Source organism: Lissotriton helveticus, chromosome 9 (assembly GCF_964261635.1).
Source record: "Lissotriton helveticus chromosome 9, aLisHel1.1, whole genome shotgun sequence".
Classification (NCBI taxonomy): domain Eukaryota; kingdom Metazoa; phylum Chordata; class Amphibia; order Caudata; family Salamandridae; genus Lissotriton; species Lissotriton helveticus.
In genome coordinates this window covers 788,060,378-788,075,425 of record NC_136070.1, presented here as the reverse complement: position 1 = coordinate 788,075,425, position 15,048 = coordinate 788,060,378, and the positions used below count along the sequence as shown (strand labels likewise).

At 44.8% G+C, this 15,048-nt stretch overlaps 1 protein-coding gene across 3 annotated transcripts in view; it reads right to left on the bottom strand.

Moving 5' to 3' along the window:
• Positions 1 to 15,048, bottom strand: part of DMPK (DM1 protein kinase) — a 1,011,012-nt gene that overhangs the window by 371,730 nt on the left and 624,234 nt on the right. For all 3 annotated transcript variants that reach the window (XM_078660914.1, XM_078660912.1, XM_078660913.1), the window contains exon 6: positions 3,009 to 3,102. In XM_078660914.1, coding sequence (XP_078517040.1) covers positions 3,009 to 3,102 — 94 coding nt within the window. The remainder of the gene's footprint in view (positions 1 to 3,008; positions 3,103 to 15,048) is intronic.

The window sequence follows — 15,048 nt, the reverse complement described above, 5'->3', positions numbered from 1 at the left end:
CTTATTCTACTTTCTGCCGTTTCTAGTCTGGTGTTTGTGCTGTGCTGGTCAGCACGGATCACTGTTAGTTCCAGCTGCATATTGTCTATTGTCTTTTTAGTCTCTCTTGCAACATCCTTGACTTCATTGATTCTTTTCAGTACAATATCTAGTGTCGCTGTCTCTGTCTTTAGTTTAGCCGGGGACTCCAGATTGTCTTTCCTTAGTTTCTTCAGGTCGTTTGCGTTTTTCATGTCTGCCATCTTCTGCGGCTGTGGTTTCCTCGGGCTGCGTGATTCCCCTGCCTTCCTGACAGTAGCTAGCAGCCTCGTTTTTGTCAGTTCTGCGGCTTGCACTGCGCAGTTGTAGCGGAAGCGACTTGGTATTCTGATACACCGGGTCTTTGTTTTTGCCCTGGCTCCCTCCAGCGTTTGCTTTGTCTCGTTCGCCTGGTGTGCCGGGTTAGTTGCCAATTCTCCCACCAGCTCTCCTTTTTGGCGCGTTGTTGTGAATTGTTGCACCGCACACGATACTTTGCCTTCTTTTATTTATACGTTTCGTTGTTTGATGTGCCTGGACTTGCTTTTGTGCTTGCCACTCCGGCTCTAGTCTTGCCTTGCGCCTTGCCCTTTATTGGTTGTTGTTTTCGGCTATTAGCCTTGCTCTGACTCTCCTGCCGCCCTTTGCTGTTCTTGATTTGGGCCTTCAGTGTTGTCGCCCTTAGCCTGAGTTGGCTGGGAGCGTCTGATCGGGCTTCTCGTGTAGGCCTTACTTATTGCCTATTTATCTCCTTGTCGCGTGATGTGCTGATGTGCGCTGCAGCATTTGGGCGTTGGAAGAGCCTCCGTAGGTTGGTAGGCTCCGGCGCTGTTCCTTATGCGCTCTGGCTCTGGCGCTGGCTGCGGGGGGGGGCTCGTGTGGTCTCCGTGTGTTTACCGCAGTTAGCACACTTATCTGCTGCCTCGGGGTTCGCGCAGGCTCCTCCCCCTCCCTCGTGTGGAGGGTTGCAGTTTGTTGCAGTTTGTTGTAGTTTGCGCGTTTTTCCCAGCAGTCTCTTGGGGCTCTTGGGCTCCTCCCCCCTTCTCCGCCCTCGTGCAGCGCTTGCCTTCTGTGCGCTTCAGCGCTTCCTCCGGGGTCTCGCTGCCTCCTCAGCCCTCTCGTGTAGGCGCTCGCGCGCTGCCTTCTGTGCGCTTCAGCGCTTCCTCCGGGGTCTCGCTACCTCCTCACCCCTCTCGTGTAGGCGCTCGCGCGCTGCAGTGCTGTCTCGGGGGGAGGGGCCGTCTCCCTTCTTCCGCTTGACCTCGCAGCCCGTTTCCGCTTCCTCTTTCTGTGCCTGGGACTTCCGCTTCCGCTCCTCCTCCGCTTCCGTCCCTGCACTCGTTACCGCCCCCGGTACTTCCGGTCTCACCGGGCTCACCGGGCTGCCGCCACACAGTGCTGGAACGTACTCGTTAGGTGCGTCCGGGTACGTTCTCTTTTCGATCGTTGTCTTCCTCTTTTCTGCCCCCCTGTCTCCCCCCGTCGCCACGCTCTTTAACTTCTTCTCTCCTCTCCCCTTTCTTCTTTCCTCGCTCTCTGCGAACTTAAGCACTAGTTGCAAGCGCGACTCCCTGCTTGCCGCTTCGTTGATAGAGACCCCTCTGCTTGGCTGGTTCTATCTCTGGCCACTCGCCATCTTGCCTTCCCCTCGCCTTGTAGTCTCCTTCGGAGCTGGGCTTAGTTGTTGAAGCCTGTTTGGAGTCTCTGGCTTCTACTATCTTGCAGCCCTCATCTTCATAGTTCGATTAGTTCCTTTTTCCAGGTTTATACCTCGAGTTTTGGTTGGTTTAATCGCCTTTGTTCCCTCAGGGTTTGCGGAGCTACGGACCTAGACGACCATCTTCTTTGTCGTCCAAGCCACGCCCCCAATCTGTATTTTCTAATACAACAAACTGTCACCTTTAAATCCCCATTAGCAGATGCAAACCTACACATTGCTGTCTTACCTCAATGATAGCTATTCACATTTCTCATATCAACATGCATAATATGGTCACATGCAGCAGGGGTTTAATAAAGGCATTTGCTGTTTTTTTATACTAAAGTTATTCCATTTCTCATTGTTAGTTTCCTTCCTGCTGCTAATTTTAAGATGCAGGCCTAAGTTCATATTACAACCTTCCTCAAGATCCCTTCTTGACAGTCTTGGTTTGGTGCTGCCACCACCACTCCTAGGGCCAGATGTAGGTAATTCTATTTTACCGACTCATAAATACCGAATTTTACCGATTCGGTATTTATGAATTGGTAAAATAGAAGGAGGGAGATTTAGGTAAATTCGGTAATTGAATTACCGAATCTGTAAAAATCGGTATTTACCGAATCGGTAAATACCGATTCGGTAATGCCCATTGATTCCTATGGGCATTAAAGTCCATAGGAATCAATGGGCATTACCGAATCGGTATTTACCGATTCGGTAAATACCGATTCAAGCAAGGGTGCAGGGGGTGTCACTTTGACACCCTCTAGCACCCCAAATACAGGCATGTGTGCCATGTGGCACACAGACATGCCCTAAGGGCATGTCTGTCTGTCACATGACATAGGTGTGCATGCACACATGTGCATGCACACCTGGATTCCGTATTTTACCACCCAATTGGATTGGGTGGTAAAATACCGAATCTGAAAGGCCTTTGGAACTCAGAAGAGTCCCACCTACATCTCGAAGTTACCGAATCGGTAAAAATACCGATTCTGTATTTTACCGATTCGGTAAATTAAATTTACTGAATCGGTAAAATTGGCCCCCTACATCCCAAATACCCATTTACCGGTCAGTAAATGGCCACCTACATCTGGCCCTAAGTGTTTTATCTCCTAAGAATTAACCCATTTGGCCCCACTACCATATCCTTTTGAGGCTTTGTAAGCTTAGCCGAATCCCTTCTTTCAAGAAAGGGGCTACCATTCACACTTCTGCTCTCCAACCCTTCTTCTGCGGTCTGTCATTGTTGCATTTTCTTAGTGAATACTGAGTCACTCACTGTGCCATCCTCTCGCAGTTTGAGGCAGGACCCAAAGTCGCCAAGTCTGACATGACCACAGAAATCCAGGAGGATATTATCCGGTTTAATGTCCCTGGTAGGAGAAAAGAGATGCATAAGCCATGGAGGTTAAAGGATAAAGTCAGAAATAAGGGACACAATTTCCATGTGGAAGAACTAGAGAAGAATGCTAAATGGACAGAAAAAGTCATGGGTAAGTAAAAAAGCAATCAAAAGATATAAAAAGAGTATTTCAAAGGAAAGTACATGAAGATCAAAAAAGTTAACATAGACATTGTTTGTTATTATACACACTTGAGCTTAAGAGTGCCAGTCATGACCCCCATTTCCCGTCTCCCACTCCCTCCTCGCCTGTGCGACTCAAGCTCCTAGGAGATCCTCAGGGGGAACATCCTTTTCAACGCGGATGTTACCCCGCAGTGCTTTTACGACGCGTCCTTTATAACGCAAGTCGTAACCACGACTTGCGCTGGAGGGCGCTAAAGGATAAAGAATAGTATATTTACTATTCCAACACCTTCCCTACTATCCACGGGGACTGGTGTTTGAATAGTAAATTATACTATTCACTATCCGTGCCCAACAACGTTGTTAAAGATGCGTTGTAAAAGGCACGCGTTGAAACGGTACGCATTGTACCGTCATACATCCGATCCTCAGACCATCAGCAGCAGCAGACCAAGCGGGCGTCTACTGGACAAGTGGAGTGGAAGATGGGCTGGCATACTTGAAGAGTCTAAAACCTGAGGTGGTCAAAAGTCACAGAGGAGGTGGAGAGCACAAAATGATATCTCCTTTATATTAACTGACAGCACTCAGAGTTAGTAAGTGAATGAGTGATCAGCTTCGTGGTTCCATTATGGGTGCTGAATGAGTAGTAAGAATACGATCATGCAGGATTGCTTGTCATTTATTGAGCGAATCTTCAAATAGAAAGTTTTCAATTAAATTCTATCCTGGCAAATTTTAAGGGCTTTTACAACAATTACCTTAGTGGTTGTCATGGTAAATGGGTAAACTGGTCAGGTTAAACTGTGATGCAGGTTATCAATGCAAGAGTTAATTTAACCAAATACTGTGCCCTAATGATCATCCTTAAAAATATCTTCCCATTGAAATTAATAATATAAACTTTACTCAGTGTGGCAATTTTTTTGTAAACACTCTTTAGGATTCATTATTTATGTCAGGTGATATTCCTGTGTACAGTGTTGTCACAAAAAACTGGCCTGAGGGAAAGAAGTACACAATAATACAATCCAAGTAAATGCTATGTGCAGTTTTTGATTATACATAAGTTGCATTATATTTTGGGCAAATGAGGCTGAATGCATTTCTAAAACAGATCCACATATAAATTTGTGACGATCATTTGCTACGATTTGAAACTGGAATATCTTTACACTATGGTTTTTGTAGAATATTTTGACCCACATTTCAACTAAGCACAGACCCTGGCCACTACAATCCAACTGTACATCTCTGCAGTGGTAAATTTGCATTTTAAGCACTAATGCTGAACTAAAGTGTCACAGAAAGTTTATTAAGGGCCCAATTTACATTTAGAAGGTGCAGCCCACCTAATTTAGAATGGGGGCGCTGAGCTGGTGGTCATTTCTAAACCACTGGCTGCCAATGCTTTTTACAGTTTTGTGCAGGGCTCCGTCATCATGATGGAGCATTGAACCAAACTGACTTCTTGCCGCTCGCAAGCCGTTCTTTGCCTGGACACTTTGGGATTGCTCATTTTGGGACTGCTACTGCCTGCATCATAAGGAACCCCCCAGATCGAGAAGCACGCCGATGTGGGGCTAACAAAGATGAACTGCAGGGTCGGGACTGCGAGACCCAGCGCTCACCGCGACTAATCAATTTAGCGCAGCTGAAGTCTCTTCCTGCCCCCAACATCTCTCTAGCTATTTACGGCTCGCAGCCCCCGCTCCGCAGGAGCCGCTCGCAAGCCGTGGTTTGCCTGGACACTTTGGGATTGCTCATTTTGGGACTGCTACTGCCTGCATCATAAGGAACCCCCCGGACCTAGAAGCACGCCGATTTGGGGCTAACAAAGACGAACTGCAGGGTCGGGACTGCGAGACCCAGCGCTCACCGCGACTAATTAATTTAGCGCAGCTGGAGTCTCTTCCCGCCCCCAATGCCCTCTACTTAACCACGCCCCTTACCGCGGATAGCGGGACGTGCGCAGGACGGAGCAAGGGACGAAGCCCGGGCAAAGGGCGGGCCGTCTAAGGCCGTCCGAGGTCGCACGAGGCCCGGAAGGGCCACTCCTCTAAAGACTGTGGTATGGTTATATTTGCACTAGATTTGTTATAGTACCTGGCAAGTTATTATCATTCTGGTGTTTTAGCGTGCTGTGCTGCCCTGATATCCTGAACTAGCATTCATTATGTCGCTACGGTCCGGCAAGGAAAGAAAAGTGACACTCACATCTACGGGTGGGAGGGCAACGGGAAACATTGGATCAATTCTTTAAAAGGGCAACTGTAATTTTAGAAAAAGAAATAGCCCTCACTGAGCACCGTTTGTCTTTAGATCTTATAACGGGAAAACGCTCGTCCCTAGGCCCAATTAGCTTAGTGGTCTCGCCCAAACCAACACGATTGTTGGATCAATCATTTGCTCCAGGCTCGAGTTCAAGCTTGATTCTGGAAGACAATGATATCACAGAAGGGTCGTGTTCATTGAATATATCTATAACTAGCATGCCGTCTGGTAGCTCCAACGGTAAAGTCTTAAACTCCCCCTTGGAACTTAGCCCGCCTTTAACAGCTAATAATCGAGATTCTCCTGTAAAAGGCACACAAAGTAAGCGGAAAAGAGGGGGTAGTTCTCAGAAGGGGGGGCCCGACTAAAATCCAAAAGAAAAATGGTAACAACTCTGCCTGTGAGGCTATTGTACAATCCCACAGCCCGCTCAGGGCAACCATAGAGCCCACCTCACATTTTCGAAATTGTGGTTTGGACGATGCGGGGCTGTTGGGTAAAATAGAAACATTAGTTAAGTCCTTGATGCTACCCTTACTGGAGAGAACTAGGATGTTAAATTCAAAACTGGACGAGTTAGAGAAGCTAGTTAAAGAGAATGCAAATACATTAGATAATTTTGTAAAAGGGGTGGATAACCCAAAGACCCTGGTCACACAGCAATTAGGCGCGGGGCCCGGAAAGGATACCAGCGTGGCCCAAAAAATCAGCATAGAAGGGACCATTGCACAATCTGGGAAAAGGGATAAAGTCAAATGCCCTACACCCAAAAACCCTTTAGGTACCAATAGGGATGAGGGCACTGGAGGACGTATGGACTTGAGAACGCAATCCCTATCATGTAGCTCAAAAAGGCAGACTAGTAAGCAGAAAACTACAGATAGACAAGGTATTGACCAGGGTAGACCAAAGAGCACGATGTCCCATATCGATTTGCCCCCAGAGGCAGCTCCCTTTGTGAGTGTCCTGTCGGGAGTCCCTGAACTTCCTGTTGGGAAAACTGAAGGGTACCTTGAACTAAAAAACAAGGTAGCCTTTTGGTTAAGTAAAAATAGACCGCTTCCACGTAACATCGATGGAAGTATTCTAAATGTTAGAAGGGTCATATGGTTGGGACGTATGACAAAGGACCTAGAGGGAGACCTAATCATAGTGAATTTCAGGGACAAACGGGTGGTCCCCTACCTCCAGAGCTGGCAGACCCAGACTGGTGATGGAGGGATAGTTACGTGGGAACTATATGATTTTTACCCCAGACCTCTGTATGGGACCTACGAAACACGCCAATTAGGAAATACATTTGTGGGGAGCACCTTGGGTCATGTCTTGAATGGTTTTAACATCCCTACTTCTAATCGGTTTGCTTTATTCTCAGGCCTAGAAGCGGTTGATTGACTCCCCAATGATACCCTTAGCCCCCATGCAAAACCCATTGTGAGAGATAGTGCGATAGACAAGGTGAATACAGAAGCATCTGTGCCTTGTGATAGAATGGATGATTTAGATCAGGTGGATCCTGCCCCATCAGAAAGACCCATTCCCCAGGAATGTGAACTGTTAAAGTACACCCCTGAAACTGAAACAGCCAAGGTAGGAGTTTGTACAGTATTTAGTGGCTCGCATGAATTGGGTGAAATGGTTAGGGCTGAAACTCCAGTGGCGAGCACTTTTCGTGGGAATACTAATACCATTACTGAAACAAACGAAACATGCCGCCTTATCTTTTGGAATGTGGCAGGATTAAAAAACAAAATAAATATTACTGCATGGGGAACGATTGTAAACGGGTATGAAATTATAGGCCTACAGGAAACATGGCTGACCGAGCCTGTGCATATCCCTGGATATAAAACTATATCTACACCAGCCGTGCGGGGACTTCATGGTAGGGCCAAGGGTGGCCTGTGTATGTACCTATCTAACCAGCTTAAATATGAGAAAGCTGAATTATTATCCCATAATGGGCATTATCAGCTGGTGAAGATAGGTATTAATAAGGCGGCTAGTATAATAATTGTAAATTTCTATAATATTATTGCAATGACAGATATTGTAAAGACAGTAAAAATGTTGGGTGTTGCTTTGAAACATGAAATGGATTCAAGCCCAAATTATATAATGCTTATCTGGGGAGGGGATTTTAAATGTGCTCTTTGTAAACGGGACGACAAGTTATCTGTGGTTTAATGTTGGACCAGGATATTAGTTTGACTCACTTTGAGCATACCTTATGCGGGGATGTGTTAAATGAAATTCTTTTTTCATGTGATCTGGGGTATGCAAATGAAATTGGTCAACTAGGATCCCCATTTACTCCAACGTTTATTGGTAGGGGAGCGGCCACTATAATTGATTTCATATTATGCCCCACTAATTATGGAAGTCAGATTAAAGAATTTAAGACCGCTAACTTTGGAAATTGAAAATCCCTTTCGGGATCTAACTAGGGAACGGTCAGACAGGCACCTAGTCCCAGACGTGATAATAGGTAGACAAAATGGTTACTCGCTTAAATGGAGCAAATTGGTCCCTGAAGAATTTTTGACAAATTTAGTGAGTAACTGCAAGGAAAGTTTTCTGACTTGCTTAGATGAGCAAGCAGATAGCCAGTCCATAATTAACATTTTTAATTACATTGCAACAGCAATCAAGGATACTTTGTGGGTAGAGGTAAAGAACCGGGGGAAAAAGAGTAGAAGTTGGTTTGACTCATCCTGCACACAGGCACTTTCTAATCTTAAAGATGCGTTGCATGAAAATCCCCGTGACACCTTACTGGTTAGAGAGTTGAGGAAGACTTATAACGAGGCGCTTAAAAACCGGAAAATCGCTATAAAAAGGGAGGCATGGAAATCCCTGTGTGAGGCTTCGCTAACTAGAGACTCATCCGCTTTTTGGTAAGCAGTAAATGCGCCATTCCTGTGCGATGATACAAAGGCACGCATAGTGATAGCGATTACTGAGGATGAATGGGTTTCTCATTTCTCCAAATTATACAGTCCTGCGGAGGGGACAAAAAATGTGACGGCTGATATAGCTGGAGAAAAAAGGGCTAAGGCTATAAAACTTACTGTAACCCTAAAAGAAGTCACCGCGAGCCTCAAAGCAACTAAGGGTGGAAAAGCGGCAGGCCTGGATGGAATCCCTGCGGATTTATTTAAAGGTAACATTGAATTATGAGGCCCTATGCTCGTACAACTCTTTAATGCTGCTTTTGTAAGGGGTTTAAATATCTCCTGGTTTACCTCAGTAATTGTCCCAATTTTTAAGAAGGGAAATAGGCAAAATTGCACATGTTATCGCCCAATTTCCCTTCTTGACGCATCCATCAAGATCCTTGGGAGGGTTATTTTAGGGAGACTTCAAACTTGGGCAGAGGAAAATGGGACAATCAGCGATTTGCAATATGGTTTTCAGAAGGAAGTGGGAACACTAGAGCAGGGCCTTAACCTATTTATCATTCACGGGAAATATACTAGGGTTAGGGGGGAAGGTATATATTTTACATTTGTTGACCTAACGTCAGCATTTGACTGCGTCTCCCACAGCAAACTCTGGGATATTTTAGAAAAATTAGGGATGGAAGAAAATATTATTTGTTTCTTAAGGGAGCTATACTCGGGTGCCACTGCTGTTGTTCGATATGGAAAGGAGGGAGAATGCACCAAATCTTTTGGGATAGGCCGTGGGGTACGGCAGGGGTGTGTCCTTGCCCCTTTTTTATTTCTAGTTTACATCAATGACCTTGAAAAAGTCCTGCTACAAGAGTGCAGGGACATGCCTATGATAGGAAGAAGATCAATCCCAGCACTCTTGTATGCAGACGATGCGGTCATAATGGCACGGTCTCCCCTTGCCCTACAGGGCCTGATAACAACTTTTAATAACTTCATGCTAAATCTGGACTTAAAAATACACTGCACCAAAACCTTCTCAATGAACTGTGGCACAAGGAGTAACAATCGGAAAAAAATGATGTATATAAACAATAGTCCCCTAGATTCGACCATAACTTTTCCTTATTTAGGTATTCTGTTTCACCAGTCTGGTACATGGGCTAGTGCTATAAAAACAAGAAGTCTCTTGTTCCCGAAATCAATAATGGCCCTAAAAAAATGTATAAAAAAAATGGGCAAAAAAACAATCAGGGACATTTTTACAATTTTTAATGCTACCTGTGTATCAGTTGCTCTCTATGGCTCAGGACTCTGGGGATATGCTAACACAAATCTAATCCAATCGGTGGAGAATGCGTTTCTGAGACACATCTTGGCTGCACCTGAGAGTGTCTCGATCGACATTTGCCATAAGGAATTGGGCCAGCCACACATTGGAGATACAATTAAAATCCAGCCTGTGCTACTCTGGCACAGAGTCTGGACAACCAATGAGTGTGTATTGAATCGTGCACTTTTGACGGATGTCTTAAAACTTGAACATGTGAGCAGGATCAAATGGCTTAACTATGTGAAATGCTTAATCGCTGAAATTGGTTGCCAAAATTATTTTGATGATACCCTTAAAATGTTAAATGTCCCGAGAAAGATTCTGAAAAAGCAATGTATGGAGTTTCTCAAAGAGAATAGAGCTAAGGAGGAGGCAAAGAAAAAAACTGTATCCCTACATCAACTGATATTAACCCAGGACAAACCAGAGCCATATTTAACCTTGAATATGTCAAATTACGAAAGATTTGTCCTGACTCATTTTAGATTAAATATTCTTTTTAGACTTTTGAGTTTCCCTGTAATGAATAATTGGTCTCGTGATTTAGCTCTTTGCCCATGTGATGACACATCGTCCCAATCTGATATCCATATTTTATTCTTTTGTAAATTTTATACGCTGCCTCGCAGAAACCTGATTGTCCCACTCTTAGAGGAAATGAACTTTAACCGATGCCGCCCAGCTTTTTTAGAAATACTGAGACTGGACACCATTTTAACTGTTGCAACTGTTTCTGAATTTTTTTAACAGGTTTTTAAACTAAGAAAATCTATTGGCATGGACGAACTGTAATAGTCTGCTAAGAGTAAAACTCTGTTGTTCCTTTGATGTATCACTTAAGAGATTTTATTGTAATAATTTTTATGTTGTGTACTTTTATTGTTGATGTTGTGTACTTTTATGGTTGATGTTGATTAACCGAATAAAGAATTAATTGAATTGATTGACTTCTTTTCTATTTTCAAAAAGAAAATCCAGAAGCAGAATTTTCTTTTTGTAGATTAAAAGATAAAGCACCCCGCGCCATAGGAGTCATCTCCCATCGCGAGGGCGGCATTCAGTATTTTTACTGTCCCTTACTGCCAATGGGGATGGACAGTAAAAAACGACTATATGTCAGCCCCTCCTAAAATGGTAGATTGACATATAGACAATTCTCCGAGGGCCCTTACCCCATTAGGCCACAGTGGTGACGGAGTAGTCCCGGCCGTGGCCAAACTATAGTCTGTCCACATTTAAATCAGATGAGTGGACTGCTATGTTAGCAGGGAGGGAACACCATCACCCTTGTGACAGAGTTCCATCTCCACCAACATTTACAAAACTACAGGACCACAAGAAACGTGGCTGGAGAGAAAGGGAGCTTGCTTGCATCAGGAGGCCACCATTTCTACCGCAATGTGGTGCATTTTACAAGCAGACCCTAAAGAGCCTATAAATCAAAATCCTAAATAATTATTTGTGCCCCAAATAAAGAGACCCAAACCTTGAAATATTTGCAGTTGTGCTCGTGCAACATGTGAGCATTGCTGTAAAGGTTCTTGCAAGCTCTACATTCGTCTAACAAGGCTTCTTTCTGCTATATACTAATTTTTGCTTCTATTACAACTAGAAAATAATATCCTAGTGGCTCTCATGCATCCTCACACCTCTAGATTGCACTCTTTAAAAGAAAGTTCACTAGCAAAGAGTACCAACTTCAATATTTTTATGAAAAGACTCCTGATGTTCCACGTCTTAAGAACAGATTATTCACCTAGCATGCTTCAACTCGCTAAATAGCTTGAGACCTCTTTCTGCATGCTTGCAATAATGATTGCTTGATAGCACTGACAATTGGCAGTTTGCCTATGTGGGAGCTTTGGTGTTTTTTCTCGTCACTCCAAGTATTTGAGGTTGTGCCACCATATAGCTTCATGTCCTTAGAGTAGCACAAACTGTTGCCAGTGGGCCACACTTGGCCCATCACACATGCACAGTTTGCACTAGCTTGGATGCGTATGTATGATGTAACAACGCGATCATTTAGATCGCAGTACATGACATCGCTGTTTTTACAACGCAATTTGTTACAACGACTTGCGCTGTAGGGTGCAGGACTTAGGAATAGTATGATTTACTATTCCAACTCCAGCCTACGTACAGTAGGGAAGGTGTTCGAATAGTAAATCACACTATTCCTTAGTCCAGAGCGCCCTCCAGTGCAAGTCATGGTAACGACTTGCGTTGTAAAAGCAGCGATCTAAATGTATTGCAGTGTTTTGACCGCGTTGTTGAGGTCGTTTCCCCTTGGATGCACTAGCACTTAGTTGTGAGAGCTCGGAGTTGGGTTACAGTTACATATTTTTTTATCCAGTTCTGTATTCTGTATCTCCTGCCAGGGCAGTCCATTTTCAATTATATTTGGGTGCCATCTATATATTGCTAAAAGGAGACACAATATTTCTACAAGAGTTGAAAGAGAGGTAAAAGTAAAGGTTGAATGGCTTGGGGACGATACAGCAGAGGTCAGTAGTAGGAGTTCCTGCAGGGCGGTGACGTGGGGAGGGGGATGGGCAGGGTGGGGGGTAGTAATGTATGGATTACGGAGTTTAACAGGTAAGTAAACATAAATAAATAAAACGAATTTCGTTGCGCGCACTGCATCGCATTTAGTGATGCAGTGCACACAAAGAAATTCGTTTTATTTATTTATATGTTAACTTACCTGTTAAACTCCGTAATCCATACATTACTACCCCCCAATCTGCCCCTCCCCCTTCCCACGTCACCGCCCTGCAGGAACTCCTACTACCGACCGCGGCTGGGACGATATGGATCTTTGCCACACAACAAACGGTGAAGGTGTGACTTTTGAGTTTCAGTAGCCTATCATCTAATCACTGGTACCAGGTAAGCACAGTCTCTTTTAAGCTTCACCATAGAAGAGTGAGGAGGCTGATATAGGAAATTTCATCGAACACAGAAGAAAAAACAATCATTACTGGGAGACCTTATTTTTTTATGTTAAGGGGTTAAAGTTAATGGTCTACAATCATGAGAAGGCTGGTTTCTGATCTGTGCCCAGATATAAAGCTTGACTCAAAAGGTCTTTGTTGTTGTTTTAACTTGATGCGCTTTCTTAGTTGGGTGGCCATAGATTTGTCAAGTAATTTTTCAGCTATAACCAGTGATTGGTCTTTAAATCTCTGTTTGGGTAGGACCAACATCAACCTTCTTTAGTAAGGGTTGGGCGTTATAGACTTTGAGAGGGCTGGGTATTATGCCAGTCTAGTGGGAAGCACTAGTGCCACTGAATTAAAGGAGTGAGAGGGCATCCCAGAGTTCTTTGGACTTGGATGGAGGAATAGGATCATCTGTGTATTGCAATGGGATAGTCTCCACGCTTTTTCAATGCTTTACAGGATGATAGGAGCTATGGTGCAAACTTAGGGGCTGATTACGATGGAGGATTTTCCGCATCCTCCGGGCCGGCGGAAGCCACCGCCGGCACGAAGGATGCGGAAAATCCTCTGCGGACCCACCAAAGACCCACCGCCACATTAGGATGGCTGGTGGGTCCTGGTTTCAGTCCGCCGCGGTTGGCTTACAACCACGGCGGAAAAGGCCTAATATGGTGGTGGTGTCTCTCAGACACCGCCAGACATATTAGGATGGCTGAGAAAACATGCTTTTCCGAGGCGGCTTCTCCGCCGAGGAAAAGCATGCGGATCTTCACCTCGGGGGCCCCGTAGCGGGCCCCCTGGGTGAAGGGGGGTTGGGGGGTGCACATGGGGGCTACCCCCCTGCATTTGTATGCAGAAATCGGCAGGCACCGCACGGTGCCTGCCGCTTTCTGCATACAAATGCAATGTATGCATTTGTAACATTGCGGCGGGTGCAGCTTGAAGCCGCACCCGCCGCGATGTTACAAATAGAGGATGTGACCGCCAGGGTGGCGGTCACATGATATTTGGACAGGAGGGAACTCCGCATGCCCATGCGGAGGTTCCCTCCTCCTCGGTGATTGCGGACGGACTCCAGTCCGTCCACGATCATAAAGGGCCCCTTAGGCCGAGAGTTTTCTCTGTCTGACAGATGGAAGACTTTCTTAAGTAATGAGACAGTTGTGGATTTGTGTTTTTTTTTTTTTATCCTCATATTGCGATTTTATGTTTTTGGGAAATGTCAGGGTTCAGCCTCTGCATTGACTGTACCAGCACTGCCCCTAAATACGAGTGTGTGAGGGGAGTTTCCCAAACGAATGATTTTGCAGAGGAGACCCTTTTGGAACCATCACATAAATAACTTTTCTGTTTTTATTTTCGTTTGTGGGAGGGAGATAGCCACCTTGACTACTCGATGAGTATTGTACCCATCAACAGAAGTTACCATCGCTTAATCATAGGATCATCATTCCGTCTCGACCACTAAGTTGGAGTTAAAATGATTTTCCCATATTACCCAGAACTTGTTTCTATTGGTATGCTTTCCCCTCCTGTCTAGTTTGTTTATTTTCAAGACCGAATTCATCCATTCCCCAACCGTAGGGGGTATGGGGCCAACCCACTTAATACATATCTCCCTTCTTGCAAGGAGGATTAAAACAAAAAACAAGTTTTTTTGCTCTTTTGTTAGTTTACCCGCTCCTATATTGCTGTCAATCCCAAAAAGTACACGGGTGGTACTTACAATTAGTTGCTGTTGTAGGATCAAGCTTAAGGTCTTACCCACTTCAGACCAAAATCCGTCAAGATATGGGCACTCTTTAAAGATGTGAATGTCATCTGCCCTCTCCTCTCCGCATTTTGGGCATTTCCTGATTTGGGCACCCTTGAATTTGGACAATTTGTTTGGGGTCCAATAAGCCCTATGGATCGTGAAGAGATGATTTCTTTTTAGAGCTGCTGATTTTAGTGTAGCCCAGCATTTCTCAATTGACTTCAACCACACTCCCTCTAGGTCTGAAGTTTGTATGTCCTTCCCCCAGATTAGCTCTGCAGTCTGGGGATCTTCATCTCCTGATGTTATTAGGGCCCAATACCATCTGGCTATCTCTTTCTTTATGGGTAGAACTTTCTGCATTTCTTTCTCCAGCTCTTCGGTATCCTTTTCATGATCTGTAAGGGTTTTTGCCCAGCTAGAAAGCTGATAGTATTTAAATTTGGAGATGGTAAACTTAGTGATGGTATGAAGATCATCCCATGAGATCAGAGTTGATCTGCTTATGATTTGACCCCAGTACTTAATGTCGGCTGTTTTCAGAGGGTTTGCCATGCTGTCTTTTAGGCAGTCTGGGGTGCCCGGGGAG